Raw genomic sequence first — 11,793 nt, forward strand, 5'->3', positions numbered from 1 at the left:
ACTTTTCGGAATGACACAACGGTGTGTTTATTTACGATACAACAGATCCCGGTGATTAGGCGATACAACCAGAAACATTTCCTCTTTTTGGAAACCGATACCATCTTTCCATGGTGTCTATAAAATGTGCGAATACTTCTTGTTCTGATTGCACGATAAGCTGCATATTCTATTCTTGTGTAAATGTGTTTTCTTTCACCTAGATGCTTCCCTTGAATTATTTCACAAATGATCGCTTACGTATTCTCACGAAATCCGTACAGCTTATGTACGGTATCCTGCACGAATAATTGTAGAGAAGGGAGATGTGAAATAGACTGACTGCGAGCATAGGTGCATGCATAAAAATTTTCCTTGCCGTGGAAAGTAACGTGAAGTTTTTGGTTCACTAGTTGCTCAGATAGGCAAATCGGAACTGAAGTACCAGGGACGTCGGAACTTATTTCGGAGTGGAGGGGCAAGTTCTTAAATCCACCAACATTCTAAATCTCTTTTCATATAAATATAAATTATATTAATAATTATATATTTTATATTTATATATTCATGTAATTTATATTACATTTTAGATTAAATTATAGATGCTGCTCCCATCGTCCTCTTCGCTCTAGGTAATATAATTGCACAAACAAGCGATGATAAATACATTAACCAGCCAATCGATGTTCTGTTGACGTATTCAATTCCATTTATTCTTACTACACTGTGATGGTATGTATACATTGGGGCCATACCAGCTTCATTGAGGTCAAATCACGATCTAGAAGAGGTGCTCCTTAATGTATCAAAGTTCTTAATTGTTCAAGACATTTTTTTTAATCATATCATTTAAATATAGAAAATTACCAATGGCTAGAACAAAGTTAGAAGGTGGTGACTGAGAATAGAAAGCAACCTTTTGAGAAGCCTTTGCATCGTGGGTTTGCGGGGTCCTTATAAAATATTGATTTCTGATTTCAACACATTCATCGGAAGTGAGCTCCCTACCAAGACTAAGACTGATAAAACTTTTTTAGAATTTCCATACCATTGCTTAAAGCTGAAGTTAAGGACGTAAGAACAACACACAACCCCACAGAGGATTATATTGGCTGTGGGTCCAGGCCAGGCCCGTACCCAGGATTTTTTTGAAGGGGGCCAGACCCATAGGCAAATTTTCATAAATACCATATTTACGCATGTATAATGCACTTACGTGTATAATGCGCACTCTGATTTTTGATGGGTAAAAGTTACCAAAAATTGTATCTCGTATATAATGTGCAGTCAGTACAATCCAGTTGTAAGAAATGGCTTTCTTAGTTGTAGGTCGTAAAGCTGTTTGCTTTGCTGATCAAGAGTGAATAACATCATACCTATTCAATGACTCACCTGTTGCTATGTGGACCAAGAGGAGAATATCCTCTTGTGTAAACAATAAGTCGCCAACCATGCCACCTCCCCCCTCTCCCTCCACTGTGTTTAGCATCCCAAAGCTTTCACTCTTTAACCACCTTATTTATTCTATAATAGTAGAAAGCGAGATCAAAATTACATTATTGATTTGCAGGGCTGAGGAAGTTATTTTATATTATATCTTGCCAAAAAATACTGCTGATACGCATCGCATGTGACGGAAGGTACATGCTCGAATTTCGCCAGAGTTGCACTGCTTTTCTTGGTGTCGCAGAACATTACATTACAAAGTGAAGAATCGTGTGAAATGGCCTTCAAACTTTTATACGTGGTTTTGCTCATTCCTACTTTACTTTTTCTAAAAGAACTTCAAAATATATACTTTTTCCATGACTAATGTAACATTTATACAAGGCACACTCAGGACCTTCAAACTAGTAGTTAGTAGCACAAGATTTCTTCCATTTCTCCATATATAATTATTTGGCCAGTAATACATTTTAATTATTGTTTTCTTTTTCCTTACGTTTTCTTTCATACAAAGCACCATAGAAATCAGAACATTCCTTCATTTTGTGATGAACTTATTTCAACCGCATTTCACGTTAGTGTCGTTATCTTGAATGGAATACTGTTGCCATATTCAGAAACTGCAGGATTTAAGCTTTACAACGATATATAACATGATAGGGTTCCGAAAACATGAAAAATCAACGCAAGTGTCCCAAATTCATGAAACAACGGTTTCATGTTGGCTGTCTGAATTATTCTGTGCATAATACGCACCACCGTTTTTAGGAGCAAAAATTTTGGAAAAAAGTGCGCATTATACATGAGTAAATACGGTATTCTTTCATATTATGCACTGTGTGTATACATATGTGTGGGGGAGTGTATGGAAGAGGGTGGTTAGAGGAATTTGCTTATTTTGCTACGAAATGTTGAACAACAGCATTATCTAACCTATGTATACAACCACGTGACAAATACTTGCAGTTGACCCTGACATTTGTTTCTGTCAGAGAGTGAAAAGAAAAATTGTATGATACGGGTAGACTACATGTGTGTATAATACAAACAATTCAAATAGCCTACAAAAAGCAACATTGCAAAGTCCCTGACTTTTTCAGGTATTTTACATAACTGTGGAATGATTTAACGTGCTAAAAAATATGAGTTACACTTCAACTTTGTAAGTTAATCAAATGAATCATATTTGTTGAACATTTTTGAAAATAAATGAAAGAACCTTTTTATAAGCAATATTACCCAAAAAGGAAGATTGTTGGGAAGATAAAACGAAACGTGTTTCCAGTTACAAATTCTACCAAGCAAAAATAATTTAATTCCCCCGACTTTTCCAGGTTTTGAAAACTTTTTTTTAAAAAATCATTTGTTTCCAATGACCTCAGTCCTAGCCTTGTTTTCCTGACTCCTCCAGTTGTGAAGGACTTTGGAGTCAATGCAAAGTAAATACACTATCGGAAGGGAACAGCTAAGTGACTTCACTCTGGCAGTGTATCTGCTGCCATAATATTGTTTCTATGGTGTATTTTTGCTTTTAGAATCTTATTCGACAGTGGCAACCAAGAAGCTATTAAATAGGGTTGCATACATGTGGGATAGAAAATGCTATTTTCAACGGCTCGTAGGATCGAATTTTTTGGCCTTGAGGTCCTCTGCACACTGTGAAAGTTGTCTGTTATACGGTCACACCACTGTGTATTTATGTTCAAGACAATTACAAGTAGATAAGAAGAAAAGTTGCAGTAAAACAAATTCCGATTGACAGAATTTCGTAAATATTAATGTACTTAATTTCTTGAGTGTTTTGGACAAATAACAATATATGTGAAAAGTGCTTCAGGCAATTTTTTCCCCCCAAAAATGTAGCAACGATTCTGCTGTGAAGTGGATTTTCCTATTTACATAATATTAATTAACCCTAACCCATTGAGTGGCAAAATGGACATCAGTTGCAGAAAACCCCTGATGTTGGAGAAAGAAGTGGAGTACAGTGGAGTTTCCGAGCCACTGTGTTTTTGTGTGTTCCCAAAGGGAATCGAACCCGGTCCCCTTGATCACAATGCGACAGTGTTATCCCCTACGCTATCGAGGTGGCCTGAAAAGTGGCGTCAAATAACAGAATACGGATATATGGAATTGCAAATGTAAACTCCGTACCTTAAATTAAATATTTTAAAATATATGTACCATTTAATTGAATTTATTTACAATTTTTGGATACATTGGAATCATACAGACCCTTTGTATAGTTAATATAATAATACGTTGATGTAGAGAAAACCCTTGATTTTTTGGAAAGTTCACCTTGAAAACTGGGAATTATACTTGAATTTTATGATGGTCCTATAGTGGCCACCCTGATTTTGCAATAAAATACAAGGGTAATTTCATAAACATTGCACAAAGTGACAACACTGCAGAGTGGATTATGCAATAAGATTAAAGGTTCTGCTTCTTGCAGTTGAAGGCTTCTGAAAACAGCACGTATGTTCATCACTTACCTAGTCAATGCCAGTTGGTTGATTGACTGATTTGGTTTTATTTTACTTCGTTTTTTGTGCCACTTTTGGCTAATTTGCGAAGATGGGGATCAGTGATGACATGATGAAATTGATGAATGGACACTCACAAACATCCATGCCCAGGCCGGGTAGCATTCTTCTTCTTGCTCTAACTTTAATTTTTGTGAGGTACAATGTCCTGTCATTCCAAAAAGGAAAAAAAAATCAAATCGGTTTCATTTCTCTCTGACAATTAGTTCTCGAGCTACAAGTTTTTTGTACTTTTGCCAAGTTTGAAAAGCATGCAACTGGAAAGTTCTCGTCCAGGAAAGACTTTTGTCTACTAAAGGTTAATGACACAAAATAAAATATGGGGGGGGGGGGAGGTGAACACTGGTAATACACTTCACTGCTATTTTCTGAATAGGGGTTCTGAGGTAACTTTCAGAAAGAAAATATTCTTACCTTAGCTACAAGAAATCTCATGACTATGGATAGGATATTAACATATTTCCATCCATAAAAGTTATGTGCTTGTATTTGCCCATAAACAGCCATGAATATCAGGCAGCTTAGCAGAATTGCGCTGGTGCCACACATGGGAAAGCAAAGCGAGAGCGGGACGTCACTGGCTCCCGTGCACTGTGTGACGTTAACTGGGCTACGTTGCCTAGTTCGAGCATCAGACCGATCTCTCTTTCGGGGCACTTTTCATTCATTCCTGACCTTTCGAGCAAATACTGTCAGTTTGTATCACATGGATTACAAAAACCAACTCTACAATGAGATCTTTCATTCTGTTAAAACTCCGAACATACGGGATTGTGCTTCGATGTGGCAACAGTGAGAACTTCTGCCACGTGCCTAATTTCATGGGCATGCATTTAAGGTCGTTTAGCTGTGGTGTCCATTTTTTTTCCAGGTTTTTTGAGATTTTCTCTCCCCCCCCCCCTCATGTTGATTAGGGAATGAAAAGGGATGCACCGTGTGACTTTGGGAGGAGGTCAATGTAGTGCTTGAAAGCATGTCTGAGGTGCCAAATTACCGAAAATGCATGTAAAATTTTCAAAGTACTTTTCTTTTCTTTCTTTTTTTTTTCAACAAAGTTACATGTTCATTTTACCATTCTTGCATTGTAATACACTACTCTCGACATATGCAAGTTGTCAAAGCAAAGACTGTCGATTATCTCTGAACAAAGACTTGAAAAGTTATTAAGCTCCTTTCCACCTCTACAGATACTAGAGCAGCATACTTGAAGTAAAATATGTCACCAGCTTGCAAATTCCCTGGTAGTTCTCCAGAGAAAAACATCACTAGTTGAATATAGCATAGCAAACCTTCTAGTTTTGTTCAAAACCAGAATAATTTTCTTGGCTACTTCATTTTCCACTTTCAAATAAACAAAGTTGTTTTGATTTTGATACTGGCAAGAAACTAGTATGCTGCTTTTTAAGAAAATTAACAGAAAACCCAAACAATGTCCCTTCTCTTGTGAAAACATTAGAAAAAGCAAGATAGTGTTTAGAAAATTGTAAAAGTGCATTAAAGTACCATAAAACCCCCTAAAAATGTAGTATCCTTCAAAATCGACAAAAAATGCCCCATCCAAGATACCTTGTTTGCTCCTGTTGTTTTGAAACCCAAGAACATGTATTGGGGAAAAATGATGCACAACGTAAGTCTCAACAATTGGCTGGTTTTCAATATACAGTGTGATCCGTTCGGGTATGGATAAAATAAAATAGATGTGGATTTTTTTTTTGGTCAAATATAATTACCGGAAATATTGTATACAAAAGGCTGAAAGGTGGGAGATTTTATTTTTATACACTATTAACAGTTTGGTACAGTTTTCAGTTTTCTACGTGGCCTCCATTGCAAACTCTGCAGAACTCATAACAATGTTCAATTCATTCCACGCCATTTAGCCCATTGCTGGTTCGTAAACAATAACGAATCAGTTCAAACTTCATTGTTGCCAACACACTACAGCAAAACTGCCATGTTTCACACACAAAAACACCAACACAAAAAAATTCCTACTATCACATTTATGTTTCTATTTATGTTTTATTTTATCCATACCGAAATGGATAACCCTGTATATCTCTTGTGTGATGTTATGAGCTTCTGTGTACTCCATAATAAGGATCAAGGGACTAAAATTTCTAGACACCTCAGAAGTACAGTATTCACATGTGTGGGGGGACCCAGAAAATAGAATCGATCTGGTGGACAGGCCCATTGTAGTACATGCTTTCGCCGCTAGATGCGTCTTGCAGGGATCCTTCTGCATCAGTCTGCCGAGCGTCATCATCGAGTGAAGTCTTGGAGCCATGTAGTAAATTTTTTGTTAAGTGCCTCTTGCTTGTTTGTCGTTTTTTGTAATGGTTGAAAAGTTTGAACAATGTGCGGCTGTGAAATTCTGTTTTCTGTTAGGAAAAAACGGTAGGGGGAAGAACTGTAATGCTTGAAACAACTTACAAGGAAGCTGCTCTTTGAAAGATGCAAGTTCGAGTGGTTTTTCCACTTCAGGAATGGTGAATTGTCACTTGCGGACCAACCTCGCTCAGGGTTACATGTCAGGACAATGCTGAACGGCATTGTTCATGCAGAATTCATTCCTAACGGTCAATCTGTTAACCAGGCGTTTTCTCTACAAATTCTGAAATATTTGCTTGACGTGATGAGATGAAAATGCCCCAAGTTGTAGCAAAGTGGGCTACACCACGACAATGTGCCAGCACACAAAGCCTTGAGTGTGACACAATTTTTAACCAAAAACAGCATGACCCAGCTTATCCACCTGCCATCCGTGAGACTTCTCTTGATTCCCCCGAACGAAAAGGTCTTCAAAGAAAAACATTTTGAGGATGTGGAAGAGGTGAAGAAGAAAACTTCGGAGGCTTCTCTTTGCAAGTTTCAGGACTTTGAAGTAGATTAAATTTGCAGCACCTTAAAATGAATACACAATTTTTTATTACAAAATTCTGGTTTCTTTTTGGTCCCCCATGTATGAGCATATGCACAAGCATATAATATAATTGCAATTTTTCTGGCAACAGCAAATTTGCCATAAGTGCACTAACCAATAGATTCACTTTTTACAAACTTAAAATGCAGTCGATTCCATCCGCCCTTGTGTAAATTGACCCATCAAAATGTAATTGCAAATATTATGAAAAATGAACATTGAAAACGTTTATAGAAATACTGTAAAATCTGTAACCGATGCAAAGAATATATATAATTCCTGTAACTTGAATTTGTGTAAGATATGAAATTTAACCTTGTTTGTCCCATTAATTTAATCAAAGATTGAGATCGACAGTCATGTTGAAGAATTATTTGTCTTTACAGTTTTTCCGGAGAATGGATGAAGTGGATGCTAACCATTACAACAAGAGTGTGAAAATCATACAAAAGTATGTCCCACCCTATGTTAAGCAAGTTAATGAAAGTGGCAGCAGCCAGAACTGACATTGTTGTGTATCATGTTTTTTTTGTAAATCACAAATAGAGATGACAGTGTATGATATGTAAATAAAGGTGGGAGATATATTACTTTTTTACTGTTTTATTTAGTACATTGATCCTAAAGTCAGATGTAAGGAGACCAAGACTGCAATTCTAGTGCAAATTCAAGTTTTTTCAAATTACATTGTAACTTGTGTAAATGCTAACATTGCAACATGAGCCATCAGATATCCCAATGTCCAATGTCATCGGGACAGCCCTTTCTTTTTAATCCCTATTCCCATTTTTTTTTGTCCACTCATAAACAAGGTGACTACTCACCAGGAAATCCTTGAATTATTGGAATTATGCATGAATTATTGGCTCCAGGAATTATGCATGAATTTTTCTCCACAGTTGTGAAAAATTGCAACTTTTATTAGTCGAAATCCCATTTCACAGTTTTGTTTTAATTTTTATTGAGGAAGAAGAAAAAAGCTGCATGCAAAATAAAACAGAATTCTCTCAATCCGTTTACTTTGTTAGTGTCCTTTGCAGAACAATCTATCTGACAAGAGTGAAGATTATGGCAGCATAAGATATCTTGAAGTGGATTAGGTAAATTTGAGTGTGAAATTCTCATACAAATAACAAATTTTTATAGATTAGTGTATCCTGTAACGTTTGTGACAATGTGAAATGGCAAATGTAAACTCCGCACCTTAAATTAAATGTTATATGGTTTAATTGAATTGAATTAAAATCTTTGGATACATTGGAATCTCACATGGTGATATGTAAAGTTGAAATAGAGGAAACATCTGCTTGTTTCCTTGAATTTTTGGAAAGTTTACCTTGAAAACCAGGAATTATACTTGAATTTTATCATGGTTCTAGAGTGGCGACCCTGATAAAAAAATGTGGAGTTCATTATGACATCACTAAAGATCTTTCACTTTTTCATGAATAGTATGGAACAGAATCATCTGCATAGTAGCAGACAATGTGCATGCATTGTTTCAACAAACTGCACTAGATGGGTTTAAAATGTTTTTAAAATGTGCAATAGTGTCTGGTAGTAGACTTTAGATGAATATCTCCTAAAGTTCGCTAAATAATTGGTTTCACCAGGTTCACAAGGGCAGTTATTTTCATTCAAGTTGGACTTGTCATAACTTAAGGAATGTGCCTTTAGAATGCGTCAGAAATAAGCAATAATAATAATAATAATAATAAAAAGCTCTTCTATTGAAGTGCCGTGACCGGCCCACTGTGACATGATCCAATATTTTCACTGAAATGACACTTATTCCAAATATGTGCTTAGTACTTTTTACATAAAATGTTCCTAAATTTGGAATGTGTGTTTGTTTTAACTTAAGGCAAGCAACCTAACCACGCAACTGAGCGTTGCAAGTGTTAGATAGGCTTACATTCTGACTTGGGTGCTGTGGAAAAATCTTGAAACACTAAGGAAACCGTGAAATTTTAACTATATTACAATATATCTGAAAACAGCCTACAAAATATTTGTCAGAATAAGTTACATCAAATATGTTTCCGTTCCACAGTGTACTTACAAAGAGCACAGCAGTACACATTGCTGCGAATGTTGGTAACTGCTTGCTTGCTTGAGTTTGTGTTTTAAGTTCACTTTATACACAGCAAGGCTAATCGGGACTGGACCTACAGTTTATAGTGGGATCCGAACCACTATGTGCCTCCACCGGGTATCGAACCCAGGACCCTTTGTGTTGGTAACTGCAATCACTTTTTCCCCCCTCCATGTGATCCTGTTCCCTCTCATGCTCATTAGTGGAGCCCTTTCTTTGCAGAAGTATATATTAGTCTGAAGCAAAAAACAAAAAAAATACGTTAGAGTATTGGTCTACTTACGTAAGTGAGTATGTATTCGTATGTGAACTACATTTCGGAAGCTTTACTGCTTCCTTCTTCAGGTGGTCGTATTTTCGGCTCGGAACTTCAAGCCACGTCGGAGAAGTGTCATGCGAGGATACTGGGTGAAAGGTTTGGGTTAAAAACACTTCATAATGCTCGACATAATCAGAATTAAAACTACCTTTGTTAAAAACCCTTAAAACTCTCGATAAAACATGTTAAAACCACCACTACGGTGTACTTGAGTGGCCGTTGAAAGCGCTAGTTCCCTGCCAAGGTCAACCTTGGTCAACATTATCATTGTTTTTACCTCTGTTTCATTCTCATCGTCGTTATAAACCTACGTAATTTCTACTGTTTACAGTAGATAGAATCTACTGTTATCAATTGTAGTACTCTACTGTCTCTCGGAAATCTACACAAAATCAATGATTTCCTACTGAACACTTTCAGTAGGCCTAAAGGAACTAAAAGTGAAGTATTCTCTTCAGTACTACATGTAATATTGCATGTAGTGTGTTTGAATTTGAATTTGAATTGAAAATTTTGGGTGCGTCAGCACTTAGGCTATTTTGCACCTGTCAGTTTATACGGCGTCCATTCTCTTACCAGAACTAAAATAACATAACTGTAATGTCGTGTTGTAACTAAAATATTAAAATATTCTTAAATCGGTTAAAAGCTGAGGCTGTAAAGAGGCATTCAGCACCCACAAGGACATTTAATGTATAAAATACAGATTAGTGGAGTTTTTAGTGGAAATTATCTACTTTCCTCATAAAATATTTTTCTTCCCTCACTGTCCCCTTCTTCATCTTATCCAACACATGTTACACTTCCTGACCTCCCCAATGGCATAGTGGTAACGTAGTCGACTTGTAATCTAGGGGTCCCGTATTCGATACCCGGTGGAGGAACATTGCACAATGGTTTGGGCCCGACTTTAAACTGTAGATCCAGTTTCGATTAGCCTTTCTGTGCATAAAGTGGACTTAAAATGGTATCACTCATCTCAATAATCTGCCGATGACGGTATGAAATTGAAAATAGAAGTTTCCCGGATAACAATATTGTCATATTCACCTCAGCCACGGTGCTATAAAAAAGTAGCTGGGGAGGTAAGAGGGAGTGGGCCAACGAAAAAGCCAGATCTGGCTCCAAATGAGCTAAGTTGGCAACAGTGATACCAGCTACCACAGATGGAAGAAACTTTGCTGAAACCCTCCCTCGTGCCCTTAAGTTGCCTTATAAATTGCAACTCTGCAACTACATCCGAAAACGGAATCCACATATATTTCAGTTTGACTCCAGTGAAACAGTGAAGAAATTTAAATGTACAACGCATCGAGTTGGTTCTGTAATACCTGCGAAGACGATGCTCAATGTATGATTGAGTAAAAATATAAATATGCTGACCAAGGCAGTAATTTATTTTATTAAAAACATGAACTAAACGTAACGTTTCAACCTTCTAGCAAGGTCTTCATCAGACTCTGTATCAAGTACAAAAGTAACAAGATACCAAAAACAGGGCATTATATACACAAAACATTACTCCCTCCAGACTAATAGAAAGTTGTTTTGGAACTTTCTCCCAGGTGGCTTTCACTATACTTTCACCTAAAAGGCGAAAAATATATACTTTCATATAGAATGTGGATTGGGCTTTATATATCATGCTCTTTTTCCTTCATTTTCTTCCTTCTCCTCTCCTCTTTCTCTCTTGTCCTTTCCACTCTTTCTAACACTTTCTTCCATTCTTTGTTTAACTTCATTCCCCCATTCCAGTTCATTGTGTCTTCTTCACCTTTCTTCTCTATTTCCTTGGCTTCCTTCCATTTTCTCACTAGCATTCTCTTCTCCCTTCCTATCTGCTTAGCCTCATCCCACTCTATGTCATGTCCTGTTTCTCTCGTGTGTTTAAATATCGCATTTCTCTCTCTCTTAAGTCGTACATCATCCCTATGTTGTTTCAACCTATCTTTCAGTCTCTTTTTCGTTTCTCCTATGTACACACTCTGACATTCTTTACATTTTACTTCGTAGATAATCCCTTCCTCTTCCTCTTCTTGAGTGTGTGATAAATAACAAGTAGATGCATGAAGAATGAGCCATGTGCTGGTGTTGGTGTCCAGAAATGACAGAAAAAGTATGTCTGTAGAGAATAAAAACAATCGAAATGTGTAAGTGTGCACATAATTTGACTCTACTTAATAGTTTATTTATTTATTTATTGATGGATTTGCTTTATTTTGTGCCACTTTTGGCTAATTTGCAAAGATAGGGATGAGTGATGATATGATGAAATTGATAAATGGACAGTCACAAACATCCAAGCCCAGGCCGGGATTCGAACCCGGGACCCTAGCATCGTAGTGCGATGTGCTAACCACTCAGCCACGGGTGGTGGCACTACTTAATAGTGAAGTTAATGAGTTTTGTAACGTATATTCACAGTACGAATATTGATGTAAACTTTATTGCAAAAAAGCCATAAATGTAATGAAAAGTA

At 36.8% G+C, this 11,793-nt stretch overlaps 1 protein-coding gene across 2 annotated transcripts in view; it reads left to right on the forward strand.

Moving 5' to 3' along the window:
* LOC145996542 (uncharacterized) overlaps window positions 1–7,476 on the forward strand; it is a 28,567-nt gene extending 21,091 nt beyond the window's left edge. For both annotated transcript variants that reach the window (XM_083133043.1, XM_083133044.1), the window contains one exon: window positions 7,287–7,476. In XM_083133043.1, coding sequence (XP_082989169.1) covers window positions 7,287–7,406 — 120 coding nt within the window. In that variant the 3' untranslated portion in view covers window positions 7,407–7,476. The remainder of the gene's footprint in view (window positions 1–7,286) is intronic.
* Window positions 7,477–11,793: the final 4,317 nt, after the last annotated feature.

The sequence above is a fragment of the Lepisma saccharinum genome, chromosome 12 (genome assembly GCF_977018435.1).
Source record: "Lepisma saccharinum chromosome 12, izLepSacc3.1, whole genome shotgun sequence".
Lineage (NCBI taxonomy): Eukaryota > Metazoa > Arthropoda > Insecta > Zygentoma > Lepismatidae > Lepisma > Lepisma saccharinum.